At 37.9% G+C, this 16,804-nt stretch overlaps 1 protein-coding gene across 20 annotated transcripts in view; it reads left to right on the top strand.

The window, feature by feature from the left end:
- TRIP12 (thyroid hormone receptor interactor 12) overlaps window positions 1–16,804 on the top strand; it is a 145,510-nt gene that overhangs the window by 89,231 nt on the left and 39,475 nt on the right. For 6 of the 20 annotated variants that reach the window (XM_046018000.1, XM_046018004.1, XM_046018009.1 and 3 more), the window contains 11 exons: window positions 3,684–3,832; window positions 6,624–6,659; window positions 6,741–6,836; window positions 7,726–7,818; window positions 8,023–8,184; window positions 10,203–10,271; window positions 10,359–10,524; window positions 12,926–13,052; window positions 13,172–13,331; window positions 15,148–15,301; window positions 16,438–16,666. In XM_046018000.1, coding sequence (XP_045873956.1) covers window positions 3,684–3,832; window positions 6,624–6,659; window positions 6,741–6,836; window positions 7,726–7,818; window positions 8,023–8,184; window positions 10,203–10,271; window positions 10,359–10,524; window positions 12,926–13,052; window positions 13,172–13,331; window positions 15,148–15,301; window positions 16,438–16,666 — 1,441 coding nt within the window. The remainder of the gene's footprint in view (window positions 1–3,683; window positions 3,833–6,623; window positions 6,660–6,740; window positions 6,837–7,725; window positions 7,819–8,022; window positions 8,185–10,202; window positions 10,272–10,358; window positions 10,525–12,925; window positions 13,053–13,171; window positions 13,332–15,147; window positions 15,302–16,437; window positions 16,667–16,804) is intronic. The other 14 variants (XM_046018012.1, XM_046018006.1, XM_046018016.1 and 11 more) reach the window with 7 other exon arrangements.

Genomic DNA, 16,804 nt, shown 5'->3' with positions numbered 1-16,804 from the left:
CTGTGGCTCATCCCTCTCTGTGCCTTGTGATCCCTTTTGATTGAGACCCTTGCAAGTCTCTGTCTACTTAGACTTGATTCATTATGCAGTTTGAAAATGTCACAGATGTCTTGGGGGTAGAACCCAGTGACTGTATATGTTTGAGGCAGGCCTCCTCCCTCTGTAGGGCCTTTGTCTTTCTTCTGAGCACCATGAGACTTAACAAGGTTTTGTTCTGTCTTACAAAAACTTCTGATTCAGCCCCAGCCCTCTTCACAGCTCCAGAACTGGGCCGATGTCCATTGGGACCAATTCAGTCAGAAACAGCATCTTGGGGCGCCTGGGTGGCTCAGTGGGTTAAATACTCTGCCTTCGGCTCAGGTCATGATCCCAGGGTTCTGGGATCGAGCCCCTCGTTGGGCTCTCTGCTTGGCGGGGAGCCTGCTTCCCTTCCTCTCTCTCTGCCTGCCTCTCTGCTTACTTGTGATCTCTGTCTGTCAGATAAATAAATAAAATCTTAAAAAGAAAAAGAAACAGCATCTTCCTGTGACTCCCTGACGTGCTCTGGGTTCTCTCCCCCATTCAGATCAGCAGTTGGCACACTCCTGCCCAAGGGCCAGATTCAGCTTCCTGCTCGGTTTTATAGAGCCTGTGAACTAAAAGTGATTTTTACATTTTTAAATGGCTGAAAAAATTTTAAGAGTAATATTTTGTGAGATGTGAAAATTAAATGAAAGTCAAGTTGAAGTGTTCATAAATAGTTTTATTGGAATACAGCCATGCTTACTTGTTCATGTATTGTCTGTTCTGCTTTTGTGCTGGGGTTGAGTAGTCAAAAGCAACAGAGCCTATGGCTTGCAAAACCCAAAATACTTATGGCTCTTTAAAAAAAATGTTTGCCTACCAACCCTTGATCTCTGATAGTGCTTCTCAAACTATGGTCTGTGGCTTGCCTAGGGTTCCTGAAACCCTAATATTAAAGCCATTGGTCAAAAGTCTAGTAATAATTGGTAAGGTTTTTCCTTTTCTACATTGCTGTTTGAATTTTGTTGATGTTGCAAAAGCTGTTATGTGTAAAACTGTTAGTACGTTTTTGAGAGAATCAAAGCAGTGGTTCCAGGTTGCGCTAGTAGCCGTTACATTCTTCAGTGCCAAGTGCTACTAGTCAAAATAATCCCAGTTTTATGTAAGGATGCCCTTGCTAAACAAAGTTACTAATTTTACTGTCTTTACCAGTAAGTACATGTCTTTTTAGTAGTCCTTGTGAAAAAGCTGGGCCCGAGTTTTACGCATTCTTCATCTCAAATAATGTTGCCACAGATTGAGAGTAGCTGCAGCGGTGGCCATACTGCTCTTTTATTTAATAAAGCTTGACATTGAACCAATTTGCAACAAAAAAATTATAACGCTGCTCATCACTGAATTTTTCTGTTTTAGAAAATACGGTTTTGGGGCGCCTGGGTGGCTCAGTGGGTTAAGCCGCTGCCTTCGGCTCAGGTCATGATCTCAGGGTCCTGGGATCGAGTCCCACATCGGGCTCTCCGCTTGGCGGGGAGCCTGCTTCCCCCTCTCTCTCTCTCTCTCTGCCCGCCTCTCTGTCTACTTGTGATCTCTTTCTGTCAAATAAATAAAATCTTAAAAAAAAAAAAAAAGAAAATACGGTTTTCACAAAACTTTGTTTATATTAGTATGTAATGAATTAATGAGTATTTGAGTTTTTTCTCTCTTAATTCCAGACACATTTGTAAATAAATACAAGTTAGATATAAGCCACATGGACAGAGATGCTTTGGGGCTCCCGTGGTTCTTTTCTTTTTTTTTTTTTGGCTCCCATGGTTTTAAAACCAAAATTGATCAGAACATAAATTATGACTTTTGCTTTTTATTGTCATTTTCAGTTGGTTTAAAGTTCTGTGGTATCTTATAACTATGCTAACATGATCTGTGTCCTAGAATTGCCAACTTCCATGTTTATAAAATACCCAGTGGATATGTTAGTTTTTCCTGTTTTGGGTGGTTGTGCTAGTAGGATATATGAAGTATTTCATCCTTTAAAAGCAGATCTAGAAGCAACTGAGGGCTCTTCTGTTTTCAAGAGTTTATGTTCCATTCATTTGTTTTGCCTTTCATTTCAGTGCAAAAATGATAGGCCTGCTCTAAGTGGAACTCCTATTTAGTTTGAAAATTTTAAAGATGGCAGCCATCTGAACTTGATGTTCTTGCAATATATTGTTGGGTAGATTCTTCGTTATGGTGAAGGTAGGTAGGCAGTAATAGTTACATGCAGTTCGTTCTCCGTAGTCTTAAATCTTGCAAGGATCACCGTGTGTCCCCTTTGAAAGGCTATGCTTTTAGGAAGATCACTGTAACTTAATTGAAATAAAAATACTTTGGTTTTCATACGAATTCCACATTCATTGACAATTTCTACACATTTGACATTTCTTTTTTTTTTTTTTAAAGATTTTATTTATTTGACAGAGAGAAATCACAAGAGAGGCAGGCAGAGAGAGAGGAAGGGAAGCAGGCTCTCCGCTGAGCAGAGAGCCCGATGCGGGACTCGATCCCAGGATCCTGAGATCATGACCTGAGCCGAAGGCAGCGGCTTAACCCACTGAGCCACCCAGGCGCCCCTACACATTTGACATTTCTAAGCTGTTTCCCTAATGACTTGGAGAGGACAAATCCCATACGCTGATAAGAACCTGTGAAGGTGTAGGAAGAGAAAGGGCTTGAAATTAGCATTAGCTATAATTTGGTGAACATTAATTATGGTTTCAGATAGGAAGGTGTTCATGAAAATTTGAAACACTTTTGTGGCCTTTATTTTTGAGTATGTTACCTAGATCACTGACCACGGTCTGTCCCTGTGGGCGTTGAATCTTAGCGTTTTTCGGTTCTTTGGGCAATGAATTTGGGCCTTAAAAGTGGAAGTCATATGCAAAGGGAATGAGAGGAGGTGAAAAGGCCAGTCCTTTGCTGTTTTTAGAAATACTGCATTCTAGGGGTGCCTGAGTGACTCAGTGGGTTAAGCCTCTGCCTTTGGCTCAGGTCATGGTCTCAGGGTCCTGGGATCAAAGCCCCACGTCAGTCAGATTCTCTGGTCGGTGGGGAGTCTGCTCCCTCTGACAAATACATAAATAAAATCTTAAAAAAAATATATTGCATTCTCTCCACTCTCTTCTATTAGGTACATTGCTCTGTTTGTCTTTATTTTCTTGCCCTTCCACTGTTACCAGGATTCCATTTATTCTGAGCAGGACTTCAGGAGTATGTGGATTCTCGTTGAAGGCTGGCCATCACTTTTTAACAGGTGGTTATTCCTGCAGAAGGCTTTTGCTTATTAGTCTATATGTAAAAGTCACTCTGTCAGAGGTAACAATTCGTATTAGTCTTACGGATATCTTTTTGTTTTAGCTAGTAAGAGCCGATCCACCTGTTTCATTTTAAAAGAAAAATTAAAAGACAAAAATCTATAAATACTGTGAGATCACTCTAAGTTAAGATAAATTCAACCAATTTAATTCAATTCAACCAATTTAATTGTGTCTTGAATTACATCAGCAGCCTGTCTTAGCCTTAGACTTAGCCTTTCACTGGGATCGAAAGATAAGCAGCCCGCTGCCACGTAGAGTCACACCTTATACCTACTAATAATTTCCTTAAATGTTTAAAAGTAATGATTTTTTTTCCTCCCTGTGAAGGCTCCAAGGCCCAACAGCTTCTGCAAGGACTGCAAGCAAGTGATGAAAGCCAGCAGCTCCAGGCAGTTATCGAAATGTGTCAGCTATTGGTTATGGGAAATGAGGAGACGCTGGGAGGGTTTCCTGTCAAGAGTGTCGTTCCAGCTTTGGTAAGAGAGTTTGCCCCTCATTTTACCTCAGTTCTCTGAACGTTGCTGAAGGATATTTATTTACACAGTTTGAACTAAGAGATGGTAGAGTGTGGCTTTGTGCTTTTTACTTCATGCTTCTAGATCTTGGCAGTGATCACTAATAATGAATTTGTAATTTTCTAAACTACTACTTCTTGATACTTAAAATGACTGGTTTTATTTTATTTTTTTTTTTAATTTTTAAATTTTTTCATTAATATATAATGTATTTTTAGCCCCAGGGGTACAGGTCTGTGAATTGCCAGGTTTACACACTTCATAGCACTCACCATAGCACATACCCTCCCCAATGTCCATAACCCCACCACCCTCTCCTGACCCCCCTCCCCCCAGCAACCCTCAGTTTGTTTTGTGAAATTGAGAGTCTCTTATGGTTTAAAATGACTGGTTTTAAACCTAAGTTGTTTGTTGCATTAGGTGATATCTAAACTTACATGCTCTCTCTTTTAAACTGGTGATACATGAGCGGTAATAAGCTGCTCCCTTGTGGCAGGTCTTGTGGGCCACAAAGCTTTTGTGTAGTAATTGTGTGCAGGAGCAGAGCATTCCAGCCACGATACATACGTGAATCCTTCAAGCTTAGGTTTTACGTTAAGTAAAAATGTAAAGAAATGAAACAAAACCTTTTAGTGATTTTTTTTCAGTACAGTCGTGAATTGATGTTTAGAATTTATAAACATCTTAATTGCTTGAGCTTTTTAATGGGACAACAAGAGGAAGAGAAGTTGCCACTACTAAATGTAGGCCCCTGAACACAGTAAGTCTTAAATAACAGCTTGGTAGTTTTCTTAGTTGAAGATTAAAAAGATTGGCTTATATGGGAAATTAAGATTTAAGTCTGAGTGTAAAACAAAAGACTAACATAAACATGAATATACTCATACAGCATGTGAATATATTGGAAGTTAAACCAAGTATCATGTTAATAAGTCTTCGTTTACATAGCAAATAAAATTGACAAAAACATGGTTGATGTGTCAGATTGTCTTGTTTGATCTCATTATCAAATTATGAAGACAGTTGAATGAAGCTCATTGAAACACAAGGTGATGCCATCTTTTGTTCTTGTTGAATGGCTCAGCTCTGGCCAGGTGAGAAAGGATGGGCCAGTTTCTTCACTTTCTGCCAGGCAGACCTGGATAGTGTGAACTGGCACTTAACTATTACCACTTCCATTCTAGTGAGGGCTGGCATGTTGATTTCTGGATGTTCCGTGAAAGGAGTATTGATTTTTGTGTTGTTACATTTTGCCTGTGTCTGTATTCACACTCACCCTACCCATTTCCCCAGGAGCTGGTTTTGTTTCCTGAATTAAACTGCCTTGTTTTGTTGTTATTGTTTATTAAAAAAATAACAAAGAACCAGGCTTATACTATGTAAGATGCAGTTTTTATTAGTTGAATAAAGATGCTATTAAATCTATGTGCAAATGTTGACACATAATCTGATGTACTTGATTTGCTGGCGGTTGATTAGATTTAAGTGCTTCATCAACCTAGGTAAGACAGCTCCTGCTAGTAATACTGACTGTTGTTAATGAACTGGTCAGATTAATCTTCTATCAGAAATGAATATTGTGAATATATATCCATCCGTCACCATTCACTTGTGTGACCCTGGTCATTTTTGTTGAAAGGAGTCTGTTAGAGCAGTTCCTCTCAAACATGGTCTTACAGTGTTTATTCCATCTTAAGAATTGGAGAACTTGTTACTTTTCCTGTCAACATGACAACCCCTTTCAATCTACAGTGGGTGTTTCAAATGACTGGTTGTAGGTGATTTGAGTTCCATTGAACCCCAGAATGGGGAGAGTGTGTGTGTGTGTGCGCGCGCGCCAACAAAGGAAGTGATCAGGACCTCAAATATGTAGGTGTACTTTACCTAGCATAATTCATAGCTGAGAAGGCACTCCTGTTAAATGAATATTGTATTAGAGTATCTGATGTTCATTATTAAATACATTTATTTGAAGTGTACTTTGTAACTTGAATTCAGTGCATTTAAAATTTCCCGTTGAACTATGAATGATTGCTTCCCCAGGTAGGAAATTTCTTTGGTAGCTTTGGCTGCTTCAAGAGGATGGAGTACATACATAGCCCTAGCAGTTTTGAATTTCTGCCTTTGAAAAACATGGCTAAAATCTGCTTAAGGTCTTGTCCACAAGGGAAACTAAAAGAAATCCATGTAGACTCATTCATGTAGTTGTAGAATAAGATGATTAATTTGGGTTTTAATTAGTGCATAGTTAGTTTCTGATGTGATAAGTAATGTGTTTGAAGACTTTACAGCTGAGTTATATGGTGTTTAGCTCAGCTTGTAGAGAAGTTTATTCACAAGTGTTGAAATAGTAGTCTTGAATTTGTCTGTACAGTTGTTAACAAATGCCAGTGCATTGCTGGTCTGTTTCTTTAGGTATGAAGTATTTACTGATGCCTGTTAAAACAGGCATCTAAGAAAGGGGGCTCGAAGTACCAGAACAGTTAGTTGTAAGCCTTTGTTTTCTGACCTGGATCATGAGAGGTGATGATTATCTAGCACAGTTCCCAAGTCAGAGCTATAATCTGCATCCTGCCATCCTCAATATAATCATTTCTTGTGTACATATGCTAGGTTTTAACTTGGTACTGTTTTTATAAGAATAAGGTCTTGACTAATACTTTACATTTGAGTTGATGTAGAGGAAGAAACAGTTCCTCTAGGGGTATAGATAGCTTCTAATAGTTTGTTCTCATCTTTTTTTTTTAAACAGATAACATTACTTCAGATGGAACATAATTTCGATATTGTAAGTATGTGATATATTTTTTTAAACACCCCAGATGAAATTTTGGGTTCTTACTGAGCAAAAGTGCCGTCTTATTTGTAGATGAACCATGCTTGTCGAGCCTTAACATACATGATGGAAGCACTTCCTCGATCATCTGCTGTTGTAGTAGACGCAATTCCCGTCTTTCTAGAAAAGGTAATCCTGCTTTTGCTCAGCTTGTTTGAAAGCAGGCGTAGGGGAATCAAGTTGAAGACTCTTGACTTCTGAATTCTAAAGTAGTACATCGAATTGTAAGGCCACCTTAAAAGACTTTTTAAAGGATTCATTATCTAGTCAAAGTATATTTTTTAGCCAAGATGTCAGAAAGATATTTTGTGTTTAGCACACCAGTAGTTTAAAGTTGATGCTAATAAAGCATTTATGGAATCATTTCAGTTAATAATTTTTAATGAGAGCATTTGTCAAGAATATAAAATCTTTCAGAGAAGAACTTAAAGCACTTGATTAAAATAATCTCATTATTTCTAGAAAATATCCCAATGAGGTTGATAGCTATTTATACTCTCATTTTACAGCTGAGAAGGCTGAGACAATGTGCTTGCTCAAGGTTATAAAGTGAGTCAGTGGAGAAAGGAAATTTTTTCATATGGTCTTTGGTAGGTTGTGTTTTGGTCTGTTTTAAGGGCCTTTTTCTTTTTAATGCATAATAAAATTTGCATTATCTGATAACCTTGAATATGGCATAAGGGCACAACTTGAATTTTAAAATTTGTTAAATAAAACAGCCCATTTATTATAAATAGAAAAATTGAAAGTTATCTAATTGGATTTTGTTTATTCCCTATGTAAAACCTATTTTTCTGTGTCTTTAAGCAGAACAAGATTGTTGGAAGGAAACTATATTTACTTGTTACAGCTTGAGCTCATAAATCACTGGTTTCCTATGGTGGTTTTCATGTTAGAGTTAGGGGCAGTGTATAGATTGATGGAATTAGCAAAAATACTGTGTTTATTCGTGTAGAAGATAAGCAGCTGGAGAAGCACTTGAGTGATGGTCTTAAGTTACCTATTTTTACGTTCCCAGCTGCAAGTTATTCAGTGTATTGATGTGGCAGAGCAGGCCCTGACTGCCTTGGAGATGCTATCCCGCAGACACAGTAAAGCCATTCTGCAGGCGGTAAGTGTTGCTACCGAAGGACTGTATTTCATTTCAAGTTGGATTTTAGATCTGCATTTGTGCTGGCTACTAGACTGCAGTCTCCGTAAGGTGCACATGGTGTTTCCAAAGTGATGTGCTAGACTTCTTAGCCCTTTTTCTTTTTTTTTTTTTAAATTGCTGTGAGAGGGTCTTTCTTCAGTTTAACAGTTTTCTGTATTTTAGGGTGGTTTGGCAGACTGCTTGCTGTATCTAGAATTCTTCAGCATAAATGCCCAAAGAAATGCACTAGCAATTGCAGCCAATTGCTGCCAGAGTATCACGCCAGACGAATTTCATTTTGTGGCAGATTCCCTCCCACTGCTTACCCAAAGGCTAACCCATCAGGTAAAACATGAACCTATTTTATGTGCCATAAAACATCTTTATTGTGTTTTTTAGAATGCCAGTTTTATCTAGGGTTTTAAATCATCCAACTGGGTATATAAATTGGAAATATTCTGATCCATGTGTTTTTTTTTTCCTCCTGGGTTTTCCAGTCGTGCACCATACTAGGTTATTTTATATAATTTGATGGATTTACCCAAATGTGACAGCATTTCCGTATTTTGACTTTAAGGGATGAATTTGTTATTTCAGCAAACATTGAGTGTTTTCTGTGTGATAGGATCAGAGTTTGCTTTAGGGAGATCATCTCTTCTCTAAGGCATTGGGTTCTGCAGGAAAGATCTGGAGGATGTGGGCTAAGATCAGAGATGAGATGACACTGCAGACTGTGACTGTCGGAAGGAAGTTGGAGAAGAGCAGGGACAGTTATTTAGGAGATGAAATTGGCAGACCAGGTGATGGAGGATGAGAAGCAGGGCTTATAAAATCTGGTGTGGGGGGCAGTGAGTTAAGCCTCATAGAGAAATTTGAATTTTCTTCTAACATAAATTGTCTTAAAATGTTGTTAATTGCTAAAAGAGTTTTTAGAAATCAGGCTCTTAAAGATTTTATTTATTTTATTTTGAGAGAGAGAGAGCATGAACATGACTGAGCCAGGGGAGGGGTAGAGGGAGAGAGAGAATCTTGGGCAGACTCCCTGCCGAGCACAGAGCCGTGTGTGGGGCTTCATCTAACCATCCTGAGATCATGACCTGAGCTGAAATTGAGTCAGGTGCTTAACCAAGTGAGCCACCCAGGCACCCCTAGAAATTGGACTCCTAAGTCAGCTTGGGAGTTACACAAAGTGTGTTTAAAATCATCTTTGGCAGTTTGGTATAGAGAATATGTTCAATAGGAATTTATGTAAGAGAGCTACAAAAAAGATTATTGAGTCACTGTGAAATGTTTTGCCTCTGAGATGATCAAGGTACAAGTCATGCTATTTGTTGTTTGCTTACTTAATTTTAAAAACTTAGTAGACTTAGGGTCCTGGGTGGCTCAGTTGATTAAGTGTCTGCCTTCGCCTTTGGGTTATGATCTCAGGGTCCAGTGTCTGGCTCCTTGCTCAATGGGGAGTCTGCTTCCTCTCCCTCTGCTGTTCCCCGCCCTTGTGTGCATGTTCTCTCTCTATTTCAAGTAAATAAGTAAAATTAAAAAGAAAAAAAGTTGGTAGGCTGAGATAACCTGTGCTTACTGGGTCTAGAAATATATTCTGTAGTTGGGTGTGATTTCCATACCATATTTTGGAAAAAAGGGTGAGAATCAGAAGTTAAATTGTTGGGCATGTTATTTGTAGCACCCTTTATAGACCTAAGTACTGATAGTGAAGATATAGGGCTTTTATGGTATCAGAATTATTCTCAATTTTGTATAAGCAAGCCAGTCTGGTTTTTATATCTGAAACCCATTTACCAGTTAGGAAAAAAAAAAACACTATCAAAACACTTGTTAAACAGTTAAATTGTTCTTATAAGGATATTTCATGCTTTCTGAACGAGGCCTCTGTAATAGTGTTTCTAGATTGTTTTCATAGTGATTATAGCAAAATGACACCTATTTTCTCACATCATCGGTAAACCTCTGGTTCACAAACATATACTGAACTGTTTCCAACTTTTTAGTGTATACATATTCTAAACATTTCTACTGCGAATGCTTTTTTAGAATGATGTTTATCTTTGTTGTGACTTGTGGTTAAGTATTAATTATAGAAGCATAAAAGTTGTTCCTTCGTTTCTGTATATTTGCTCTTATTTATTGGGGTCTTCACATAGGAGAGAAGTTCTCTCAGTATGAAGCTCTTTGCTTGGAAATCATGATGTTACTGATAGTACCTTGCTTAGGCTCATTGGGTTTTCAAGGCTCACATCTTAGTGAACCGGCCTTGAGCAGTTTGGGGTTGGGAAGAAAATTAGGTAGTGATGTAAGACAGTGATATATTTTATATTACTAAACTTTATTTCTTCTATAAAAAATAGGACAAAAAGTCAGTCGAAAGCACTTGCCTTTGTTTTGCACGTCTAGTGGACAACTTCCAACATGAGGAGGTAAGCCTTTAATCTTTGGTGGTATTTTCATGAAATTGTTGATTGTTGAGTCATGGTATAACAGTATTTTTTCTTTTGTTTGTGAAGAATTTACTCCAGCAGGTTGCCTCCAAAGATCTGCTTACAAATGTTCAACAGCTGTTGGTAGTGACTCCACCCATTTTAAGTTCTGGGATGTTCATAATGGTGGTTCGCATGTTTTCTCTGATGTGTTCCAACTGTCCAACTTTAGCTGTTCAACTTATGAAGCAAAGTAAGTACTACTTTGTTATCCACCTTTAGGCAGGAGAAGCAGGTTCTTAAAAAGTGTTTATTAATAAATGCAGTCAATATAGACAAGTAAAAGGGCTTGTTAAAAGCATGGACACTGGGGGTGCCTGGGTGGCTTAGTGGGTTAAGCCTCTGCCTTCGGCTCAGGTCATGATCTCAGGGTCCTGGGATCGAGCCCCACATGGGGCTCTCTGTTCAGCAGGCAGCCTGTCCCCCTCCCCCACCTGCCTCTCTGTCTACTTGTGGTCTCTTTCTGTCAAATAAATAAATAAAATCTTTACTAAAAAAAAAAAAGGGACACTGGAGAGAGTAAGGGAAGAAAACTGTTGATCTGTAATACATTTGTGTGGGGACAGTACAGTAGTGCTTCCTGTGTACAACGTATAACATCTGCAGTATATTAAAAATTTATCCTGGTGGTTCTAGGGCTAAAAATGCAGGCTCATTGCCTTCTCTCCAATAGTAATTATGTAGTGATGCTTCATTAGGGGAATACTGAGTTACGAGTAGTTGCCTGTCCTCTGCTTCCCCTTCTTTCTGCCCCTCTTAGAGTTTTCCCAGCAGTTTATCTGATTCCACAATGCTTCCTTCCTTAGGAATTTGGAACTTACTTGCACACATGAATCTCTCTCATCTTTGCTCTCGAGTATTTTCTAGGCCCTTCTCAGCCTTATCCATCAATACAGTTCTGTTGTACTGCCGTGTTGCTACCGCATCTCTCATAAACCTTAGATTTTGCAAGTTAATCTCAGAAGACAGTGTGCTTCAGAAAACCACCTGTATGTTAGGATTATTGCTACTAGGGTGTTGATCCCATTTATACAGGATGCATTTAATGGTGGTTAATTTCATATTTTTAATTCTTATCTCTGAGGATATTACCGTGGGAGCATTAGTGATGGTGTTCAGAGACAGAGAAACCTCTGGCATCACTGTCTCAGATAAATATTTTTTACATTATTTACGTTTTTTATATTTAGTCACTTTTTTTGTGAATTGGCCCAGCATTTTGCAGGAAAGTAGTGTTGTTGAGCTGTTATATTCAAAAGATTCTCTTAAAGCACTAATCACTCCTAAACTTGGCATTCCAGAGATTTGTACGGCTTGTGTCATGAACAAAGTGAGAAGTTGGGGAAGGTCTTGAGTAGTGTTGGCGCATGCCCTAGGAGCCCTTTGAATTTTGCTGAGCCCACCATCTCCTGAAGTTTGAGTTCAGAGTATTTCTTGTTACCATGTGTGGCACCACATTTCCCTAAAACGGTTTAGGAAATTGTTCACTGACTTTTGTTCTGCTTTACCATTTCGGACTTTTTCCCCCTTCGGATGACTGTTCTTACCTTTTGCTTATTAGTCCATGAAGTTTGCCGTACATTTATCACTTGGAGGCCACTAGACTTAGATTTTGTTTGTTCATCAGTAACACAAAGGAAGCATGTTGTCACCCTCTCATCTCTTTTTTTTTTTTTTTAAATTAAAGAATCCTTACAATGTAACATAGCTATGTATTCACATTTCTGAAGAAAGTTGGCAAGACTGTACTTTCTCAAGAAATTTAAAATAAATTTCTTAGTGAAATTTATGTGGGGCAGCAAGTTAACTATACAGGCTTTTGCCCAGATCAGTAGTGAATACTTTCCTCCATAACAAAATTTAATGATGACTGCCAAAACATTTCAACGAAATGTTTGTAAAAGATCCAGTGCCATCTGTACCTTTAGTTATTTGAATGACTAAACCTGTGAATAATGGGAACTTCCTCATGTCACAGTGTTCTTGCAGGAGGCTGGTTTTCATGCAAATTCCTCTATAAACTGATGTCTTCTGGCATTGGAAACTTAGGGTAGAGGATATGTTAATGACCTTTGTATTAAGTAGGCATGTTTGTCTTTAAGGTAATTACTTCCTGACCATGGTATGGTAATATTTTGATGCTTGTAATTTCTTTGTTTCATTGTGTTGATCACCCATTTTCAGTATACTTAAACTAAAGGCAAATAAACTTGAATTGGGGATTAAAATGTACGTTGACTGCACTTTTGTACAAAGTACTGTGTTCTTCACACACAAATAAAAACAAAAACAAAATTAAAAAATTCCCAAATTCTCTGGTGTGGATTTTGTTTAAATGGCCAACTAGGACTCAGACTGAAGCCTTTAGAAAGAAAATTTTCTTAAATTACTTTTTTTAGGTTTTCATTATAGGTCATTTGGCTTTTTAATTCCTATATATGGCATATTGCTGTATAAGAAAATACCTCTTTTTAACTTTTTATTCATGTATAGTTGACTGTAAGAAAATAATTGATTGTTTTCCCCCATAGGAATGATTGCCTTTTAAATTAGGTAATATAACTAGTTTCATGGGTTTTTGGTTTCTGTTACTGGTTTTACAGACATTGCAGAAACACTTCACTTTCTCCTGTGCGGTGCCGCTAACGGAAGTTGTCAAGAACAGATCGATCTTGTTCCACGAAGTCCTCAAGAACTGTATGAACTGACATCTCTGATTTGGTAAAGATTGGGCTGATAATAACAGCTGTGGCTTATACGCGGGTATTTTATTGAGAGATCTGTCATTTACTAATAGTTCAGGAAGCTACTTAATGAAATAATTGCACCTTTGTTTTCAGCGAACTTATGCCATGTTTACCAAAAGAAGGCATTTTTGCAGTTGATACCATGCTGAAGAAGGGAAATGCGCAGAACACAGATGGTGCAATATGGCAGTGGCGTGACGACCGAGGCCTTTGGCATCCCTATAACAGGATTGACAGCCGGATCATTGAGGTAGTAGTTTCATCGTACCGTTTAAATATGTTTATTTTGGTGGCGAGTGGGTGTAGGGATGGAGTGGGGATGTGGATATGTGTACTTAAATGTGCTCAGTTTTGAATTAACTCAAGATTCTCTCATTTTGTCTCCTGAGAACAAGGTCCTCATTTCTGTTCAGGTCAACTGCTTCAGCTGCTAACTACCTGATTGACTTGGAGCAAGTAATTTAAGTTCTTTGTTCCATAGTTTCCTCATTTCTAAAAGGAAACATTGGAGGAGCCAGGCTATACATTTTCAAAGTCCCTTCTATCTCCCACCCAGAGATGCCTCCCATAAACAAAGATTTATAGACAAATAGCTGTTTGTCAACATACTTTAAAGAAAAAAAAAACAAGGAAACAGTTTTAGTATAAAAGTGTAGGTGATGAAATGGTTAAGTGAGTTTTGATACCCACTAGCCTCATATGTAGTCCACATGTTAATGGGATACATTTCAATGACATAAAATGGGATATGGAAAAATGAACACAGTATTCAGAACTTTGTGACTCTTTGGGGCACTCAACAAAATAAGAGAGGAATAATGAAAAGGAAAGGTGCACCGAAATATTTAGTGTTTTTCTATGAAGGTTTTATGTGTGATTTTTATTACTTTTGTTAACTTCCATATTAAGTATGCATTGAAATATTTCAGAAAATTTTCAGGTCAGAAAAATGGCCTTCTGTTAGGAACTGTGGGTCACTGCATTATTTGGTACACCATGCATCATTTACTGGTATTTTCAATACGGGAGATAGCTTTAAGTCATACTATATTTTCTAATTTAAGTCTGTGATATTTGAATTTTTTTTAGAGCATCACACTTGAAGAGACATTCTTCTTTAAAGATGTCTTCTATGATTAGTTTTTAAAAATGAAATTTTGAAAAAGAACTTTGAAACCATTGACTTCCCGTTATAAAATCAGGAGTTCTTAAGACTTTTAAGTTCCGAGCCAGCTTTCAGGAGGGAGTGAGGTGTAAGGGGTCTTGGTGTGTGTTGTTCACCTTAGTATGTAAGCAGGCCATGTTCTCTACCATTAAGCTGCCTTTTTAGCATTGTCCTGTTAATTGCATTTTCCCTATTAGCTTACTCTCTTACGTTTAAGGAGTCCTGTCTTTGATTTAACCTAAGAATTCCGTAGCCTGGACTGTTGTAAGAATGAGTACTCTATCACATCTTTGGCTGTCTTATCTCAAGCAAATAGTATTAATCAAAGCGTGTCGTTTTATTTATGTACTGTGCACACATGCACACCCGAGGGGTTACTCTCCTAGGTCCAGGCGTGTCCCTTTCAATCTTAAAGTATCATTTAAATGGGAAGTCTTTTTACCTAAGGATAATTTTATAGAATCATTTTGTTTAAAGAAGATTTTGTGGGCTGCTAAAAATCTATGATATAAATACTATTTTAAGAATTAGATACTAAGATTTTTTTCAGGTAACAATTTTTTTTCTATCAGCAATGTCTTAAAAGCTTTCTTAATATAAACGATGTCTTCCTTACGTCAGGGATTCTACATAACTGGATCTTCCATCAGGAATTGATCTGTATTTATGTCTCCAGGGACCTTATAGAGTCTGTGGTGTATAATTATGTTTAATTAAAAATGATTTATTAAATGAATGAGTTTTGTCATGGCCACACTGTTAAATCTTCCATACTCTTTTACTTCACCATCTGAAACCTGATGAAATAAATATGTAAGTTAGCGTTTATGGAGGGTCCCTCTGTGTCTTAAGTTAATAAATTTCTCCATGTTTATATTCAAGGTTTCTCTCTCTTTGCTCTCAGGCAGCCCATCAGGTCGGTGAGGATGAGATAAGCTTGTCCACTCTGGGACGAGTTTATACTATTGATTTTAATTCTATGCAGCAAATCAATGAGGACACGGGAACAGCACGTGCCATTCAGAGAAAACCTAACCCCTTAGCCAATACTAACACTAGTAAGTACTTTTGAGTTAATAGTACTGTATTGTCATGTGAATAATATTTCTGATGATAAATAATTATTTCACTGAGTGTCTTTATCAAGCTTAAAACCATTGTGTAGTGGTAATTAATTTGTTGTGGTTTTTTGGTCATGTTCTAACTGATGCATGAGCCAGCACTGCTTCAGCACTGCTGAAATGGGACCCTCCACATTTTTTTCCTGCTCTGTGATTTGTTGTCCTGGGCCCCGGCTGGAATTGGCCTGTGTTGTTTTTTGTTTTGTTTTTAAAAATCTGATCCTCTTATTCCTCTTACACATTTAGATCCACACACACCTATCTGCTTAGTTCTTTACAACCTTTTTTGTTACACGTTCCTATCGAAATTCTCTTCTTCACTAATGAAGAATAGGTTTTTTCTGTTGAGGTTTCTGACATTTGTCTGTGTCCTTGGGGATTCAGTCTGTTGCTTTGCACCTCTAGTGTAGAGTGCAGGGGTCAGCGGACTTCTGAGAAGGGCCAGATAGTAAATGTTTAAAGCTTTATGGATTGTACAGTGCTCGTACTGCATACCGTCATTGTAGCACAAAACAGTCATATTAAAAAAGAGAAAGAAATGTATGTGGTCATGCTCTGGTAAGATAACCCCCCCCCCCACCCCCCCCAAAAAAAAGAGGAGCTGGGCCAGATTGGGCCTTTCCACCATACTTTGCTAACTCTGGTGTAGAGCTTACTTCCTCATCACTTTATTTCCCTTGTACCTTGTTCCCTCTGAGAAAAGCCACAGATCATCTTGTTTTTCCCATAGCTTCTAGTCACATACCCACTGTCCATTTCGTGAACTTTGTTTATTTCTTACCAGTGGTATAGCTGGCTAATACTGAAATATCCTTGGTATTTTGTTGAACATATGCTATTAAAACAAGAGGTACACCGCGCTGATACCTTGTCCTTTCTAGCTGGCTCACTTTTGTCTTAATGCTGCCTTTGGTGTCTTTGTGGACACCAGGTGATCACATTACATAAGTTAAGGTCTTTTTTTTTTTTTAAATAACATTTCAAATAATTACAACAAGTTGAAGGCTCTGTTGTTTACTTCTTTGAATTTGTGAGGTCTGTAAGTTTAGAATTGTACATTTTTTTTTTAACAGGTGGATATTCAGAGTTAAAGAAGGATGATGCTCGAGCACAGCTTATGAAAGAGGATCCGGAACTGGCTAAGTCTTTTATTAAGACATTATTTGGTGTTCTTTATGAAGTGTATAGTTCCTCAGCGGGACCTGCGGTCAGACATAAGTGCCTTAGAGCAATTCTTAGGATAATTTATTTTGCGGATGCTGAACTTCTGAAGGATGTCCTGAAAAATCATGCTGTTTCAAGGTGTGTTCATGAAAATAGTAAAACATTGTAGAAATTCAAGTCTCTGCAAGTAATCTCAGCAATCTTTAAAGTAATAATATAGGAAAAAAATGCATAAAACAGTTCATTTGTAATGTCTCGAGGCCTTCGTTGTCTCTT

This window comes from Meles meles, chromosome 9, assembly GCF_922984935.1.
Source record: "Meles meles chromosome 9, mMelMel3.1 paternal haplotype, whole genome shotgun sequence".
Classification (NCBI taxonomy): Eukaryota; Metazoa; Chordata; class Mammalia; order Carnivora; family Mustelidae; genus Meles; species Meles meles.
This window is presented reverse-complemented; position numbering and strand designations above follow the sequence as displayed.